The following is a 13,225-nucleotide window of genomic DNA, read 5'->3' as shown; positions in this document are numbered from 1 at the left end:
ATCTTGTCTCGATATTAAACTTTTGTTGAGTTCATATAAAGTTAAAATAAGCTCTCTTGACATGATCTAATAGGATAGGTGGACACAAAGAAAAAGAAAAAAAAGCTCTTTAATTTCAGTTCTGTTTGATTGTAGTCAATCTGACGTCAAAATATCTCGTGCCCAATAGACGCAGTGTTTCATATGATTTCATTTGAGCTGCTATTGAGAACGTTCCACCTTCAGAAAACCAATAGAGGCTACAGAGGCTATTTCATTTAGAAAAATAAAGCCTTCTGTTAACTCTGAAAGACAGATTTTCTTTTTAATTTTACCAAAGGTAGTCCCTATGGTAAAGTGAAATTCTGCTGCAAGTGCTACTGTGCTGTGCGCTGACAGTGTGCGGCGACAGTGACCAGCTGTGATTGTATGTCTGTGCTCCTTTCGTTCTTTATCTCTACTTTGTTATCACTTTACCTCCCCCTCCCCTCTTTCCCCAGCGTAGGGTAGCAAACCGGATCTTCCCCTCTGGTTAACCTCCCTGCCTTTCCCCTTTCCTCTGTCTCTCTCTCTCTTGTCGTGAATACTACGAGTGAAATAAGCTTCGTTGGTTTGTTTACTGTCCCCATTTAACATTTGTGTGCAGCTTCACCACTCAAGTTAGCGTACACATACAGATCTGTTGTACGTTTAATTTCTTAAAAAGTGAGGCTGCTCACCGAGCCAGTCATACCAGTCAGAGCATGGCTATGTATTACTCGTAAGTAAAGTGGATACTTGGATGGTGTCGCGTAGTGCCAGGTGTTTTGTCGCTTTTGACTTGTTCTATGTACCGTGATTATCTATATTTGTAAACGTATATGATCTGTTACAAACGCATCGCAGCATTTGACTCTTTTACACTCGTTGAAAACTGCTGTCAGGAAGGAAGTAAAAGTTAGTGCCATAAGGAAGTGAACTACGTAAAATGACGGGAAAGGCTATAGTACAGTGAAGCTACGGGAAAAAAATTATAATAATATTTATGTCACTAACATTGCCATACTTTTTCTGTTTATTTCACACACACACACACAAAAATTGCAGTGCGGGAGTGACATGCAGTAGATCGGCCGTGCTCGCGGAACCACTATACGCGTAAGCGATAATGATTGGATTGGTGACATGCTGCGCTTGGATGGAAATTCGCATATACGTTTGTTCTCACGATTTCAAGTTAACAGTTGTAATGTCAGCGCCTGTCCGATTTAGGTGTCTTTTCGTTTGCGGTAATCAGTTTCGCTTGAAAATCTAGTAACTTACAGTTGGCGTATAGGGTGCCCCACGTACCCCCTTGTATGGCGGATCATGGCACAGTAGAAGAAACACACGCAGTGTAAAACTTTTGTACTTTGACGTGAGAAAGAGCGAGAGAGTGAGATGGAGGGCGCCTCGCACTCATCGGTAGGTGTGCCAGGTGGCCTGTATAGCAGCTCTCGGGAAATGTGCGTCCAGATAGCCAACCTACAGCCGCAGTACACACATTCGTGACAAGCGCCGTTTGTACAGGCCGGCATGACGGTCGGCAGTTCCTGCTTCTGAGCGCCTGCGCCGCGCTTCGCCCCGTGAGAACAAAAGGGCCCCGTCAGTTATCAGGGCTAAAGCGCACCAGCCCCGTATGGAAATTGAGCCGCTTTGTGCGCGCCGCCACCAGAGCAGCAACAACCGTTTGGCTGTCCCCGATGGAGGCGCGGTCGGTTTTATAGGAGCGCTCGTTTCCGGACGCATTCGTACTATATTCCCCTTGTTGTGTGCCTCGTTCAAGGAGAAGGCGTGACCATTCGCCGCTATATTTCGCAAAGGACTTTTATCTCCCACGTTGGACACTTTTGAAGGCCCCTTAAATTTAAGAAGAACTACAAGCAGCGCGGGCATCTTGACATTGCACTCACGCGGTTCGTGCCTGTCGGCGCATGCCTCGGCGGCCCAATGTTACGACGGTGGGAAACACGACTGCAGCAGGACACTGAATCACCGCGCGCGCGCGCGCATATTATATACGGGCGAGAACGCCGCGGTACAGCCTGACGTGTTGCGACTGCAGACGCGGAGCTGACGAGAACGCGGGGCGCTGAAACCAGCCGTGCGGGTGCGGCCCTTGCGTGCGTCTCATGAAGTCGTGCAACAGCCCCTTGCCGTTCTGTCCATTCCAGCTCCGACCTCCAGCCCTCCCTCTTTCCCTTAATCGCCACCTTCAGAATGCAGCCCGCACCACTTCGCTTTCGAAACGGTGTGCTATTTGCTCAAAAGTTGCAAAATGGAAGAAGAAAGAAAGAAAGAAAGAAATGGAAAGAGCGCGCTATAACCTTTGCAGCATGGGCTACTCTCGTCAAATACAACACCCTTCTTTCACACTGAATGCCGCCCTACGAGAAAGAGAAAGTTCCGGCCCATGAGAGGACGCTTGTATAATCGACCTGCCTACACGTCGCTCAAGGTGTCAGAGTTTCATGCATAATAAAAACGAGAGTATGCACGCAACGTTGGAACTGAGAGTATATAGCAGTCGTCGAAGGGTGCCCGTAACAATCTTGCAGCGAACGGTGCGAGGGTGGGCCTTCGGTCTATGCACGTACTGCGCCAGAAATTGAACGGATCAAGGTCACCGATTGCAGGCGCAGACATTTGTGACAACGCTTTCACTGCTTGTACAGGCACCGCGATTTTTTTTGCCTCCACCTGCATTACGGGGCCTTGCTTCTCGTTCTGTTCCTTTGTGTAGCACTCATCGTGGCAATGGTCCGTTCTTTTACTGCGACAGCGCCGTTAAGAGCCCGAAACTGTGTTCGTTGTGTCCGTAGAGTTTCTCCGAATTACCGAGAGGGAAAGATGGCGCAGCTCTGCTGTTGTACGCATGGGAAATGCTGGGAAGTTGCGGCTTCGGATTTTCATCGTTCTCGGAGGACCAGGACACCTTGAAGGCGCGCATGGCGAACAGCGTTATGTCTACAACAATGGTTCAGTCTCACCTAAAACAGCGTGCAAAATTCTGTTTTTTTTTTTTTCTGTATCCTTGCGTAAGAACACTTTTCATTCAAGCGTAAGTTTGGAAAAGGTACTGTTATATCAAACATGAACAGTATACTGGCGGGTGACTGAATGGCGGAAGAAAGGCGAGGATGTCTGCGATCACTGCTTCGGTTTAAATCATTTGTTTCCGCTTTAAGTCAACGTTAATGATATATATTTATTACGGGAAAACAAAAACAAAAACATGTTATTCTATGAAAGCTTTATTTTCAGAGCCATGACTATGTTTTAGGCCAAGCTCAAGAAAGGCCGAACCACTAATTTTCCTTCATTACCTGCTTTTATTTTGTTATCCCTTAACATCCCTCCATTTCCATGGAGGTACAGAACCCAGAGCAAACTCGCATAGACTGTATCACCAGATTTCGCTCTATATTGCAAGAAACTCCATGGCTGTGTCCCGTCGGTCCTTCCTCTACGTTATACGCAATCGTTGTCAGGTGTGACGAATTCCGCAGTTCATTCCATCCTCCGCTTCATCACCACTAGATAACAAACAAAGCTTTGCTCCCCACCCGCTACTGAGAATCAAATTGATTCCACGCGCTACCTCAACATGCAGCTGGGAGCCAGCCTAGTACGCCTAACCAATGAGCTATCGCACGAACTGTGTATTTGGCCTGAAGTTACGCGCCACGCAGACTCTGAGAGCGATGGCGTCTGTGCATGTATATTTTACAGGTCACAGCAGGCAATACTGCAAACAGATGACGTTTGTATACCCATCGCGAATGAGTTCTTGAGAAAATGGCCGTGTCTGCCGACAGGGCTTTCCAAATTAAAACTTGTTGACGGCTTCTACGCGGCTCCGTTATAACCCGCACACGCAGAATACAGCTCTAAAGTGTCATGCGCCAGCCGTTCGCAGCTGCGGCTTTCGGCGCAGCAGATATTCTCGGCGTTGTTCTTGGAAAGGCGCCTTTTCACTGACCTTGGATGCCGGTCAATGACTTGTCGTCGTCGTCATGCCACCGTTGTAGTTGTTGTCATGTCATCGTATACACTTGCTTACGGTGAAATACAGAATAACAAAACATGAGCGGTTATCACGCTGCAGTCAGCCAAGTTCTCATTACAGCGAGAAAGTGTGAAATCCCAGAAATCAACAGTGCCGTGCAAATCTCTGCATCACCTTTCCTTAATTGTCCACGTTGTACCTGAAATTTCGAGGTGTGCATTGAGTCTGAATTCTCAAAACTTGACGAGAATTTTTAACAAAGTCGTGAAACGCATGTCCCCTATAACTAATTGCAAACAACCTTCCATTAAGGTCTTGTTAAAGGGACACTAATTAAGAGAAACACTAATTCAGCTTAGATTGAATTATTATAACTTCTGAACTCTATTTTTATTAATTTTGCAGTCACTCGTAACAGTATGATTATTAGACGCGGAAATGAAGGTCAAAGCTCCATTTTTTTTAATGCCGCGCTGTAACCTCAGCGCCGGCACGTCAGTGATACGTCAATGATTTAAAATATTTTTCTCGTATTCGAGCCGTGGTGGCTCAGTAAAAGCCCTCGAAACTCATCAAACTTAGTCTTTAGCTCTTTCAGAATAGACTGTAGTCCATCTTTGCCGACATGAAACCACCTAGGACCCAAGCGATGGCGTCAAAATCCATGATCCATGACGTCACAGCGAGATGGTGCGGGAACTTCAAGGCGGCGTCGCCACCCGTCTTTTCTTTTTTGCTTCTTTCGTGTTTGCCAATTATCTTATATCTCAAGATTGGCTTTCTTTATTCTTCTTCTTCTTTTTTTGTGATAGAGAAGGGTAACTTACTAATACAGCTCCTCTTAATTTTCTCTTTAATGTCCCTTTAGGTATCCGCAGCGACGATTCCTGTCATTGTTTAATTTGCGCGGCAATGAAACAAGCGAGCTTTAATTTGACAGACTTAGCGCACTTATGCGACGCTACTTTCTCTATTTACTGGCACGATGCAAACTGTGAAATGGCGACGGAATAAGTGCGACAGAGGTGTATGTCCCAAGAAAACGCCTCTAATATGTCCCGAACCCTAAAATCTTCTTCACTCCTCCTGATATCCTCTAATTTCCGTTGGATAATACTCCTATAATGCAACTTCGTAGCGGTAAAGATAAACTAGTAAGACAGTACCCCTTGCGCTTATGTGTAATCCTTTGTGCTGACATCAAATACACAAATATGCGCAACACCAAGCTTTTTTACTGTATAGCGGAGCCTTGGCTTCCATTGACTTTCTTTCAGGTTCAAACTGACTTCGCTGAATTGTGGATTTCCCCTCTGAAACCGCGTGCACTGAGGCGGAGAAGCATTTTCTGCTGAGGGCAAACTTTATTGCGTACTGGCCTGATGGCGCTCAATGGCGTAGCCACGAGGTGGCACACCGGGAAGATGCCCCTCCAGAAGGTTCTAGATTAGTACGCGGCCTTCACAACCTCCCCCCTCACCCGCCCTCCCTTTCTTTCGATCCCGATCAAGTGGGTGCAGCCTCTCCCGGAAAAAATTTTAAGGCCACTAGTGGCGCTGACACTATTTCAGTGGAAGGTACGCGTGTCATTGTTCATTCATTGCTTTCTAGCATCGTTTCATTTCATTGTTTTCCAGTTTTAAGCACGCATGGAAGCCTGACAAATGAATAAATACAAGAAGATACGGGGATGGTCAAGTTATCTGAAGCGCGAGGAGCCGAAAACAAGAATGATTGAGAGCAAATGGGAGAGAAAGCGATGAGGAGGCGAGTTTTCAGGCATTCCTGCATTGCTGCGGCGTGGGTTTACCTGGTTGTTGAATAACGTGGTGTCTTGCGTGAAAATACGAATTTCACAGATGAACACGAAATAATCAGGTTACCTTGAAAGAGAAACTAAGTTATTCCCAGAGAAGTTAATGTAGAATTGGAATGCAAGATAAACGGAATTTAGAGCTCTACATGACGGCTAAAGAAGACACTTAAAACGAATTCTTTTTTAAGCTCCTAAAGGAGCGTTTACTTTTTGATGCTACAACTGAGTGTTCTTAAGGACTTACTGCTACAGGCAAATGTTTTACAATGTAGATCATATTTGCCACTGCTGTATGCAAGGGAAAATTCCTTCCCGCAACGAGCGGCAGCAGTTAGCATATAGTTCAAAGAAGTACTGGTGATTTTTTTTTACAACTGTCCCGAATAAATTAATACACCGCAGTAGACAAGATTAGACGTACCCTGTCAAAGTAAACTGGGACGTAGTTATCATGTATGCCTAACGGAAAAGGTGAAAGAATCTGACAGTGGAGTATACAGGGTTTCCCAGCTATCACGAACCAAGATTTAAAAATATCCAAACGCAACGTCGCTGGACAGAACCAACGTAATGTTATTTGCCGTCGCTTGGAGATACTCAGATACACAATTTTTGCATTACGCCAGTTACATAATTAGTCTCAATTAATTAATCAACTTCTCAAATATTATAATTACATTAAAAGTGTCAATGAGAAAGTTGTAGAGCAACATGAAAAACTCCCAATACAGCTTTCTGTTGCTCAATACGTGCTACACAAAAGTGTTTTGCAAATGCACGCAAAGTACCTCGAGCGGCCAGTCGCGCAGCAATTTTGCGTGTATTCGCGGGCTTCTTTCACGCTCGGAAAAACACCTTTATGTAGCACGTATTGAGCAACAGCACAAATATGCGCAACAAGCTGTATTGGGAATTTTTCATGTTACTGTACAGTTTTCTCATTGACACTTTTAATCTAATTATAATAATTGAGAAGTTGGTTAATAAATTAAGACTAATTATGTAATTAGGTAGAATATAAAAAAGTAATCTGAGTATCTCCAAACGACGGCAAACAACGTTACCTTAGTTTTGTCCAGCTACGTGTCATTTGCATATATTTAAATCTTGGTGCATGATAACTGGGACACCCTGTATATAGTAAATGGCAGCTCGAACAGTGGTGGTGTAAATGTAGGAAAAACGCAGAATGAAAAGAACATCAATTCTTTAGGCCGATAAAGCAACTAGAGATTAGATGGTATTTAGGTACGATCCACGAATCTTAAGGACCAAGAATAGACGCAGGGGAAATCTTAAAAAAAAAAAAGAACGATCGAGCTTAGGTGGAACCTGCAACTATACTGCGTCCCAAAGGGGATGCTTATGAAATCCATCGATTGCTCCTGCTTCATGTCCACGCCAGACACTTGCAGTGCTCACGTGAACGTCATACGCCTCATCGCTTCTCTTGTAGCTGCCAGTTTACTCGACTTTCATTAGATAACTTTCAAGAACGATACGACATATTTTGATGTGGCTAGGTTTTGCAACAGGCTACATGAGTGTTGAGGCGTATAGCTCGCGTTATGCACACGTTATGCGATCCTACGCTCTCAAATCTTCTTTAGTTTCTTTTTTTTTTTTAACTCCCTTTCCGTAAGTCTTCCAAGAAGGTACATTATAACGTCAGTCGTGGTAAACCACCTCGTCTTTCCGTGGGCCTTTCGTCTTACAGTATAGACCACGGAGTCAAATAGGAGTGACGACTCGCCTAGAGGCAGTCCAACTTATAATGGCCTGCCGATCCAAGCTTCGTGAAACAACGTTTAAATGGTGTCGAAAGTCGTTGCTAAACTTAGCAGTACAGTCGCGCTGCGCGGTGCAGACGAGCTCTCGGTGCAGCATTCGGTTTACCGTCGACTTTTTCCACCCGCAGATAACGAGCTGGCACACTTCGATGACACGTGTTACACGCATTTGCCGCCGGGCTGCGAGATGTCAGCACGATCTGACTGTTCGTTCTCGCGCGCAAGTAGTTTGTTCTTACGGCTCTGTCCTTAAGAGGAAGCTTTAGCTCGGGCCCAACTCCAACGCGGCCTTTTCAAATACATGTAAAACGCAAAAACGCTTTTCTTAGATAACCCCTGGACCGATTTTAATGAAATTTGTTGCAGTTGAGAAAGAACGTTAAATTCTAGTGACTGTCGGAAGTGGAATTTCGATTTAGGGTTTGAATTTTGTTTAAAAGAAGAAGAAGTAGTTTAATGACTGGAAAATTCACTTGAACTTGAATGTTGTTTGCCGTCGCTTGGAGATACTCAGATACACGATTTTTGCATTACGCCAGTTACATAATTAGTCTTAATTAATTAATCAACTTCTCAAATATTACTACATTAGAAGTGTCAATAAGAAAGTTGTAGAGCAATATGAAAAACTCCCAGTACAGCTTTCTGTTGCTCAATACGTGCTACACAAAAGTGTTTTTCTGAGCGTCTACATGTTTTGCGTTTTACATGTATTTGAACAGGCCGCGTCGGAGTTGGGCCCGAGCTAAAGCTTCCTCTTAAGTACAGAGCAGTAAGAACAAACTATTTGCGCGCGAGAACGAACAGTCAGATCGTGCTGACATCTCGCAGCCCGGCGGCAAATGCGTGTAACACGTGTCATTGAAGTGTGCCAGCTCGTTATCTGCGGGTGGAAAAAGTCGACGGTAAACCAAATGCTGCACCGAGAGCTCGCCTGCACCGCGCAGCGCGACTGTACTGCTGAGTTTAGCAATGACTTTCGACACCATTTAAACGTTGTTTCACGAAGCTTGGATCGGCAGGCCATTATAAGTTGGACTGTCTTTAGGCGAGTCGTCACTCCTATTTTACTCCGTGGTCTATGCTGTAAGACAAAAGGCCCACGGAAAGACGAGGTGGTTTACCACGACTGTCGTTAATGCACCTTCTTGGAAGACTTAAGGAAAGGGAAGCCAAACAAAAAAGAAATACTTGAATTCACTAAAGCTGAAAGCCGAATGGTGTCAAGTGTCAGCCCTCATTACTTTGTTTAAAAAATTTTCAAATATACGACAGTTTGAAAAAAAAATATAGAAGCGCGAAGTTCACAAATTCATAGCTCTGCATCGAGAACAGATATCTCGGTTCTGTAAAAGGCATCCATTAGCTCATTCAAAGCAGACAAATTCGATATGTAATTTTACATCTTACGTGAGTTTGTTACGTTGTTTACAAGGGTTCTGCAAAAGCTGGATTTACACATTACTATATATTTTGATATTCATGTGTAACATATTAATTTTGTACGCTTTAGATGTGCAATTAGATGCAATTCACAGAATTGTATTATCATATTTTGTTGTTGAGTCACAGAGTTGTAAACTTCAAAGTTTCGTTTCCGAAAATTTTCGATTTTTGCCCATTTTTAATAAAAATTGACAACTCAACTCAAAAATTCGAAACCAACAGTCACTAGATTTAAAGTTTTTCTTTTACATGCAACAGACCTCGTCAAATTCGGTGCAGTGGTTGCCGAGAAAAACGAATTCTCCTTTTACATGTATTTATATAGGAGCAACCTAGCTAAAGCTTCCTCTTAAGGCGGCGCGCACATTTAACGCTGTCATAAAGCGGATGAAGGAAGGGAGAGAGCATGTTTTAAAGGTGCAAAGAAGAGAGGAGACTAGCAGTGGAAGAGAGCAATGTAGAAAGCTGGGCGCCGCGTAAGTCGCAAGAAGATTAGTTGGTCGCGAAAAATTCATAGCGAGACATGCAAGTTGGTGCTCCTCCACTTCACCGGCGCTGCTCCGCGGTCTAGAGGAAACGACTGGGATTTTTAGCCTCCTGCGTAGTTAGTTTTCCTGCAGGCGGTGTGCAACCCTTTGCGCCACAGGGGGGTACGCATGACGGCGCACGGATCATTCCAGTCTGGCGCGCAAAATTTGCTTCGACCAACCGTTAGTATAGGAACCGGTTGCAATATAACTCCGCGTCTCGCTTAGCTAAAACTCTTAAACACGGAGAGAAATGGCACAGTTCGCAATTTAAGGCAATCACAAGGTCAAGGAGCAGACTAGCCACGAGAGTTTTCCTCGCACAATCGCCATCAACGTGGGCATCGCAACGTTTCTTTCTCTTTTTTGTTTAGAAAGCAACGGGATTGTTTCGTTTTAGCAATTGCGTTCTGGTGTCGAAATCACGTACCTGAAAGGTACCACGTGTAATTCACATTTTATTATAGCGAACGTAGCCTCAATTGTGCGTGGAATGTGTGTATACAGTGAGGAAGGAGAGATCAGTTTCTATCTAACAGAAACTTTTGTCTACTATTACAACGAAAGGGCGAAGACTTGTGGCACGATTGACTTTTGAAGACTAACATGCTGAAAAAAAATTTTTTGTTGTTGATTATTTAGCGTACACTCCTTAGACGTTCTCTATCGTTTCCTGCTGGTCAGCAAAGGAGAAATGGGCTCGTTTCCACTTAGTTCAAGAACTTACTGCACTTGGTTTCACAATAAACAGCCCCCATTCGATATCGACACGTGCACTTTCGGATGACCACGTTTCACCGCCTCACAAATGTTATCGCACAGCGCAGGCAGGACGCGCCTGCATGCATCGGGTTTCTCGAATGTTATCGACGGTTCTATCCACTGTCTGTTGTCACCGAACCTTGTGTAATCTGATTTCATGTATGCGCGACCCGAATGGTGTAGAACTGTCCGGAAGACACGCGGGCACCAGTGATTACTCCGGAGCCTTCGATGACTGATGCATAAAAGCCGACGCGCGTGACCCGCTGATCAGATTTCAACGATCGCCGACTGTGTTCGCCGCTATCGTTGTGCTTTAAGTGTAGCCTGTTCTTGTGGGCACAGGTTCGCCCAATAAAAGTTAGTTTCGTCATTCACAGTATTGCTACTGTGTTCTTTACCGTCACTACTACGTGACAATATTGTCGATGAGAGCATGATAGCTCTCGTTCAACACTCAAGAAGGGCACTAAGCTATATGAAAGGGAGAGAGCCATCGTAAGATCCAGCTGGCTACTCTCTGCTGTGGGAACGGGTTAAAGGAACTGCATAATGAGGAGAAAGGACAAAAAGAGAATGAGCTTGGTACCGCTTCAACGAGGATCCATGTTGCCATGTAGACTTACAAAGCAAATTATCCCACAATCATACCGTCAACGGCGGAGATGAAAGAGTAGTGAATGGAATCGAACTCGCATAGAGATGTAATTGATGGTCATCTTACAGGGTGCGCCAGCCCAACGACAAAAGCGAGGCATGAGCTGCTGCAAACCACCTTCTTCTGACAGAAGAGCATACGATAACTAAATGCACGAAATAAATCTGCAAACGCGATCTATTCACAAAATGTTAAGCATCCTTGCCAGTGCTTAATGCAGCGCAATGGAACTTGCACATAAGAACTATGGAGTTTCTTCCGTTGCTTAAGAACTTGAGAAGCGCGGCGAGTTTTGCGCCGCGCTTGTTTGTCGACACGGAATCCTGCGGAATGCGGCTAGCGTAAAGAGTCCACCCTCTCACAATGACGCTGGAATTTTTTGGTACATTCTCCATCAACAAATCAAAAAAATATTTTAATTAGAATCACCTTCTCTAGCTCGATGCGGTTAGCTGAAATATTTTTGTCTGGATATGGATTTGTGAAATCGCACGACGAAGCAACGCAGTCTCACTGGGGCAAGGAAAAGTTAGCATAAGTTTGATACAAAAGAGCATCGGAACAGCATGCCTTGAAAGACTATCTTTCGCTAGTTCGACACGTTCAACTGGATTTGCATGCGCTGAAAATGCACGTCATCCTGCACAGTTCAAGAGATCATGTTTTAAAAGGATGATGAAGATGTTTGCCTGGCCATCCGTCAAGTTCAACAGAGCATACTGCAGGATTCGTATTGACTGTTGTGCAAGTATTCACATTTTGCAGCTGCGCTTTGCACAATTACGAACTGCCGAAGGAAGACTTCGCTGTAAGCGCCGCCAGCAAGATTTAATAGCGGTAGGCACAGGAGTGACAGTCACTGGCGGTGCATAGTGCGTATGCAGTAGTAACATTTCTGAACATTCGTATTTCCGCGCACTTCTTTTCCATCCTCAATCCTGAAGCGTCTGATTTACGAAATCAATCCCCGTTGCAGAGACCGTAATGTCGGGCCGTACGGAAGAGCACAAGCTCGAGCAGTAAGCGACATGCAGAGAAACGAAAGTTGATCAGCTAAGTTGCGGAGTGATCCCCAGTCGCCGTCTGCGGTCAGAGGGACAGGACTCGGGATCGCGCCGGACACATTCAGTATAGAGCCAGTCTAACTGCCGTCCCTAAGAATCTTCAGTACGTACCTTCGCGTTCATGCTGGCTCGCCGGCGGAGAAGCTGCGAGATAATCCGGGACCGGCGCGGTGGATTTACGGGGGCGTGCGACGGTGGGATGCGGTACGACTCCCGGGATCGCGCAGAAGTGACGACTCGGCGCTTGGCGAAGCGCGTGCACACACACAAACACCGTTACTCCCTTTCCGGTCAACTTTTATATATACCCCGGTAGCAAGCGCGGTGCTCGCAATGTGCGGCCGCACTCGGTTCAGGGGCTGGAAGAGGGAAACCCCTCAGCCGCGAGTGGTGGAAATTACGAAAAAAAGGACTGCAAAAGAAAGGAAGACAGCTTCGGCGTCAGCCGTGACGTCACGCTTTTCTCGCTTTCTCCGCGCCGAACGCGGCGTGGAGTCCAAGCGGCCGTCGTCCGCGCGGAAGAGTCGCGCGCGGCGAGAAGGGTGGATGTAGGTCGTCATCGCGGTAGCCGTGCTCTCCGACGCCGGGCCAGTGGCCGGCGAGAGAGGAGGGGAGGTGGTCGGAGAAAGCGCTTCCACGCCCTCGGAACTTTCTCCGCCGGCCACACCTGCGTAGGCGCCTTGTCGCTCTCCGGCGGCGGCCACCACCGACGGATTCGCGAGAGCGCTGCAGCGCGCGGCGCATTGTATCGCCGATTTCCGTTGCTCCCCGCGCAGCGCGCCTGTGTGACCCCGCCAAGTTGCTTCGAGACTCACGGGACTTATCATTTCAATTTGCGCCGTTTCGGAGTGGGAGCACGCGGGCGCCAAACGAGCGTCTCTTTTCCCCCTGAGCGTCACGGCTGTCCTACGTTAGACAGGTGCACATCCGCTGCGGGTGATGGATGGAGCGAGACCCTGTCGCGGATCAAACGGCTCAACAACTTTTAAAGGTCAAATCGTAGGCGGCGCTATGTAAACCTTGCGCGGTAGGACAGACGCCTGTCTCCTCGCAAATGGGCGAAACTATACATGCAAATACATTCACTTCTTCCGTTTCTGAAACGTTTGGTTCGTGTCCAGTACAATCTGTGAAGGACTTGTCGTGGAAAATGCCC

General features: G+C 46.0%; 1 protein-coding gene across 1 annotated transcript in view; it reads right to left on the bottom strand.

The window, feature by feature from the left end:
* Positions 1–12,429, bottom strand: part of LOC126544067 (uncharacterized) — a 32,223-nt gene extending 19,794 nt beyond the window's left edge. Inside the window, exon 1 of the mRNA XM_050191273.3 lies at positions 12,181–12,429. Within this exon, the coding sequence (XP_050047230.1) occupies positions 12,181–12,192 (12 nt within the window). The 5' untranslated portion in view covers positions 12,193–12,429. The remainder of the gene's footprint in view (positions 1–12,180) is intronic.
* Between the last annotated feature and the right edge of the window lie 796 nt (positions 12,430–13,225).

The sequence above is a fragment of the Dermacentor andersoni genome, chromosome 1 (genome assembly GCF_023375885.2).
Source record: "Dermacentor andersoni chromosome 1, qqDerAnde1_hic_scaffold, whole genome shotgun sequence".
Classification (NCBI taxonomy): domain Eukaryota; kingdom Metazoa; phylum Arthropoda; class Arachnida; order Ixodida; family Ixodidae; genus Dermacentor; species Dermacentor andersoni.
Note: the sequence above shows the minus strand (reverse complement) of the source record. Positions and strands in the feature narration are given on the sequence as shown.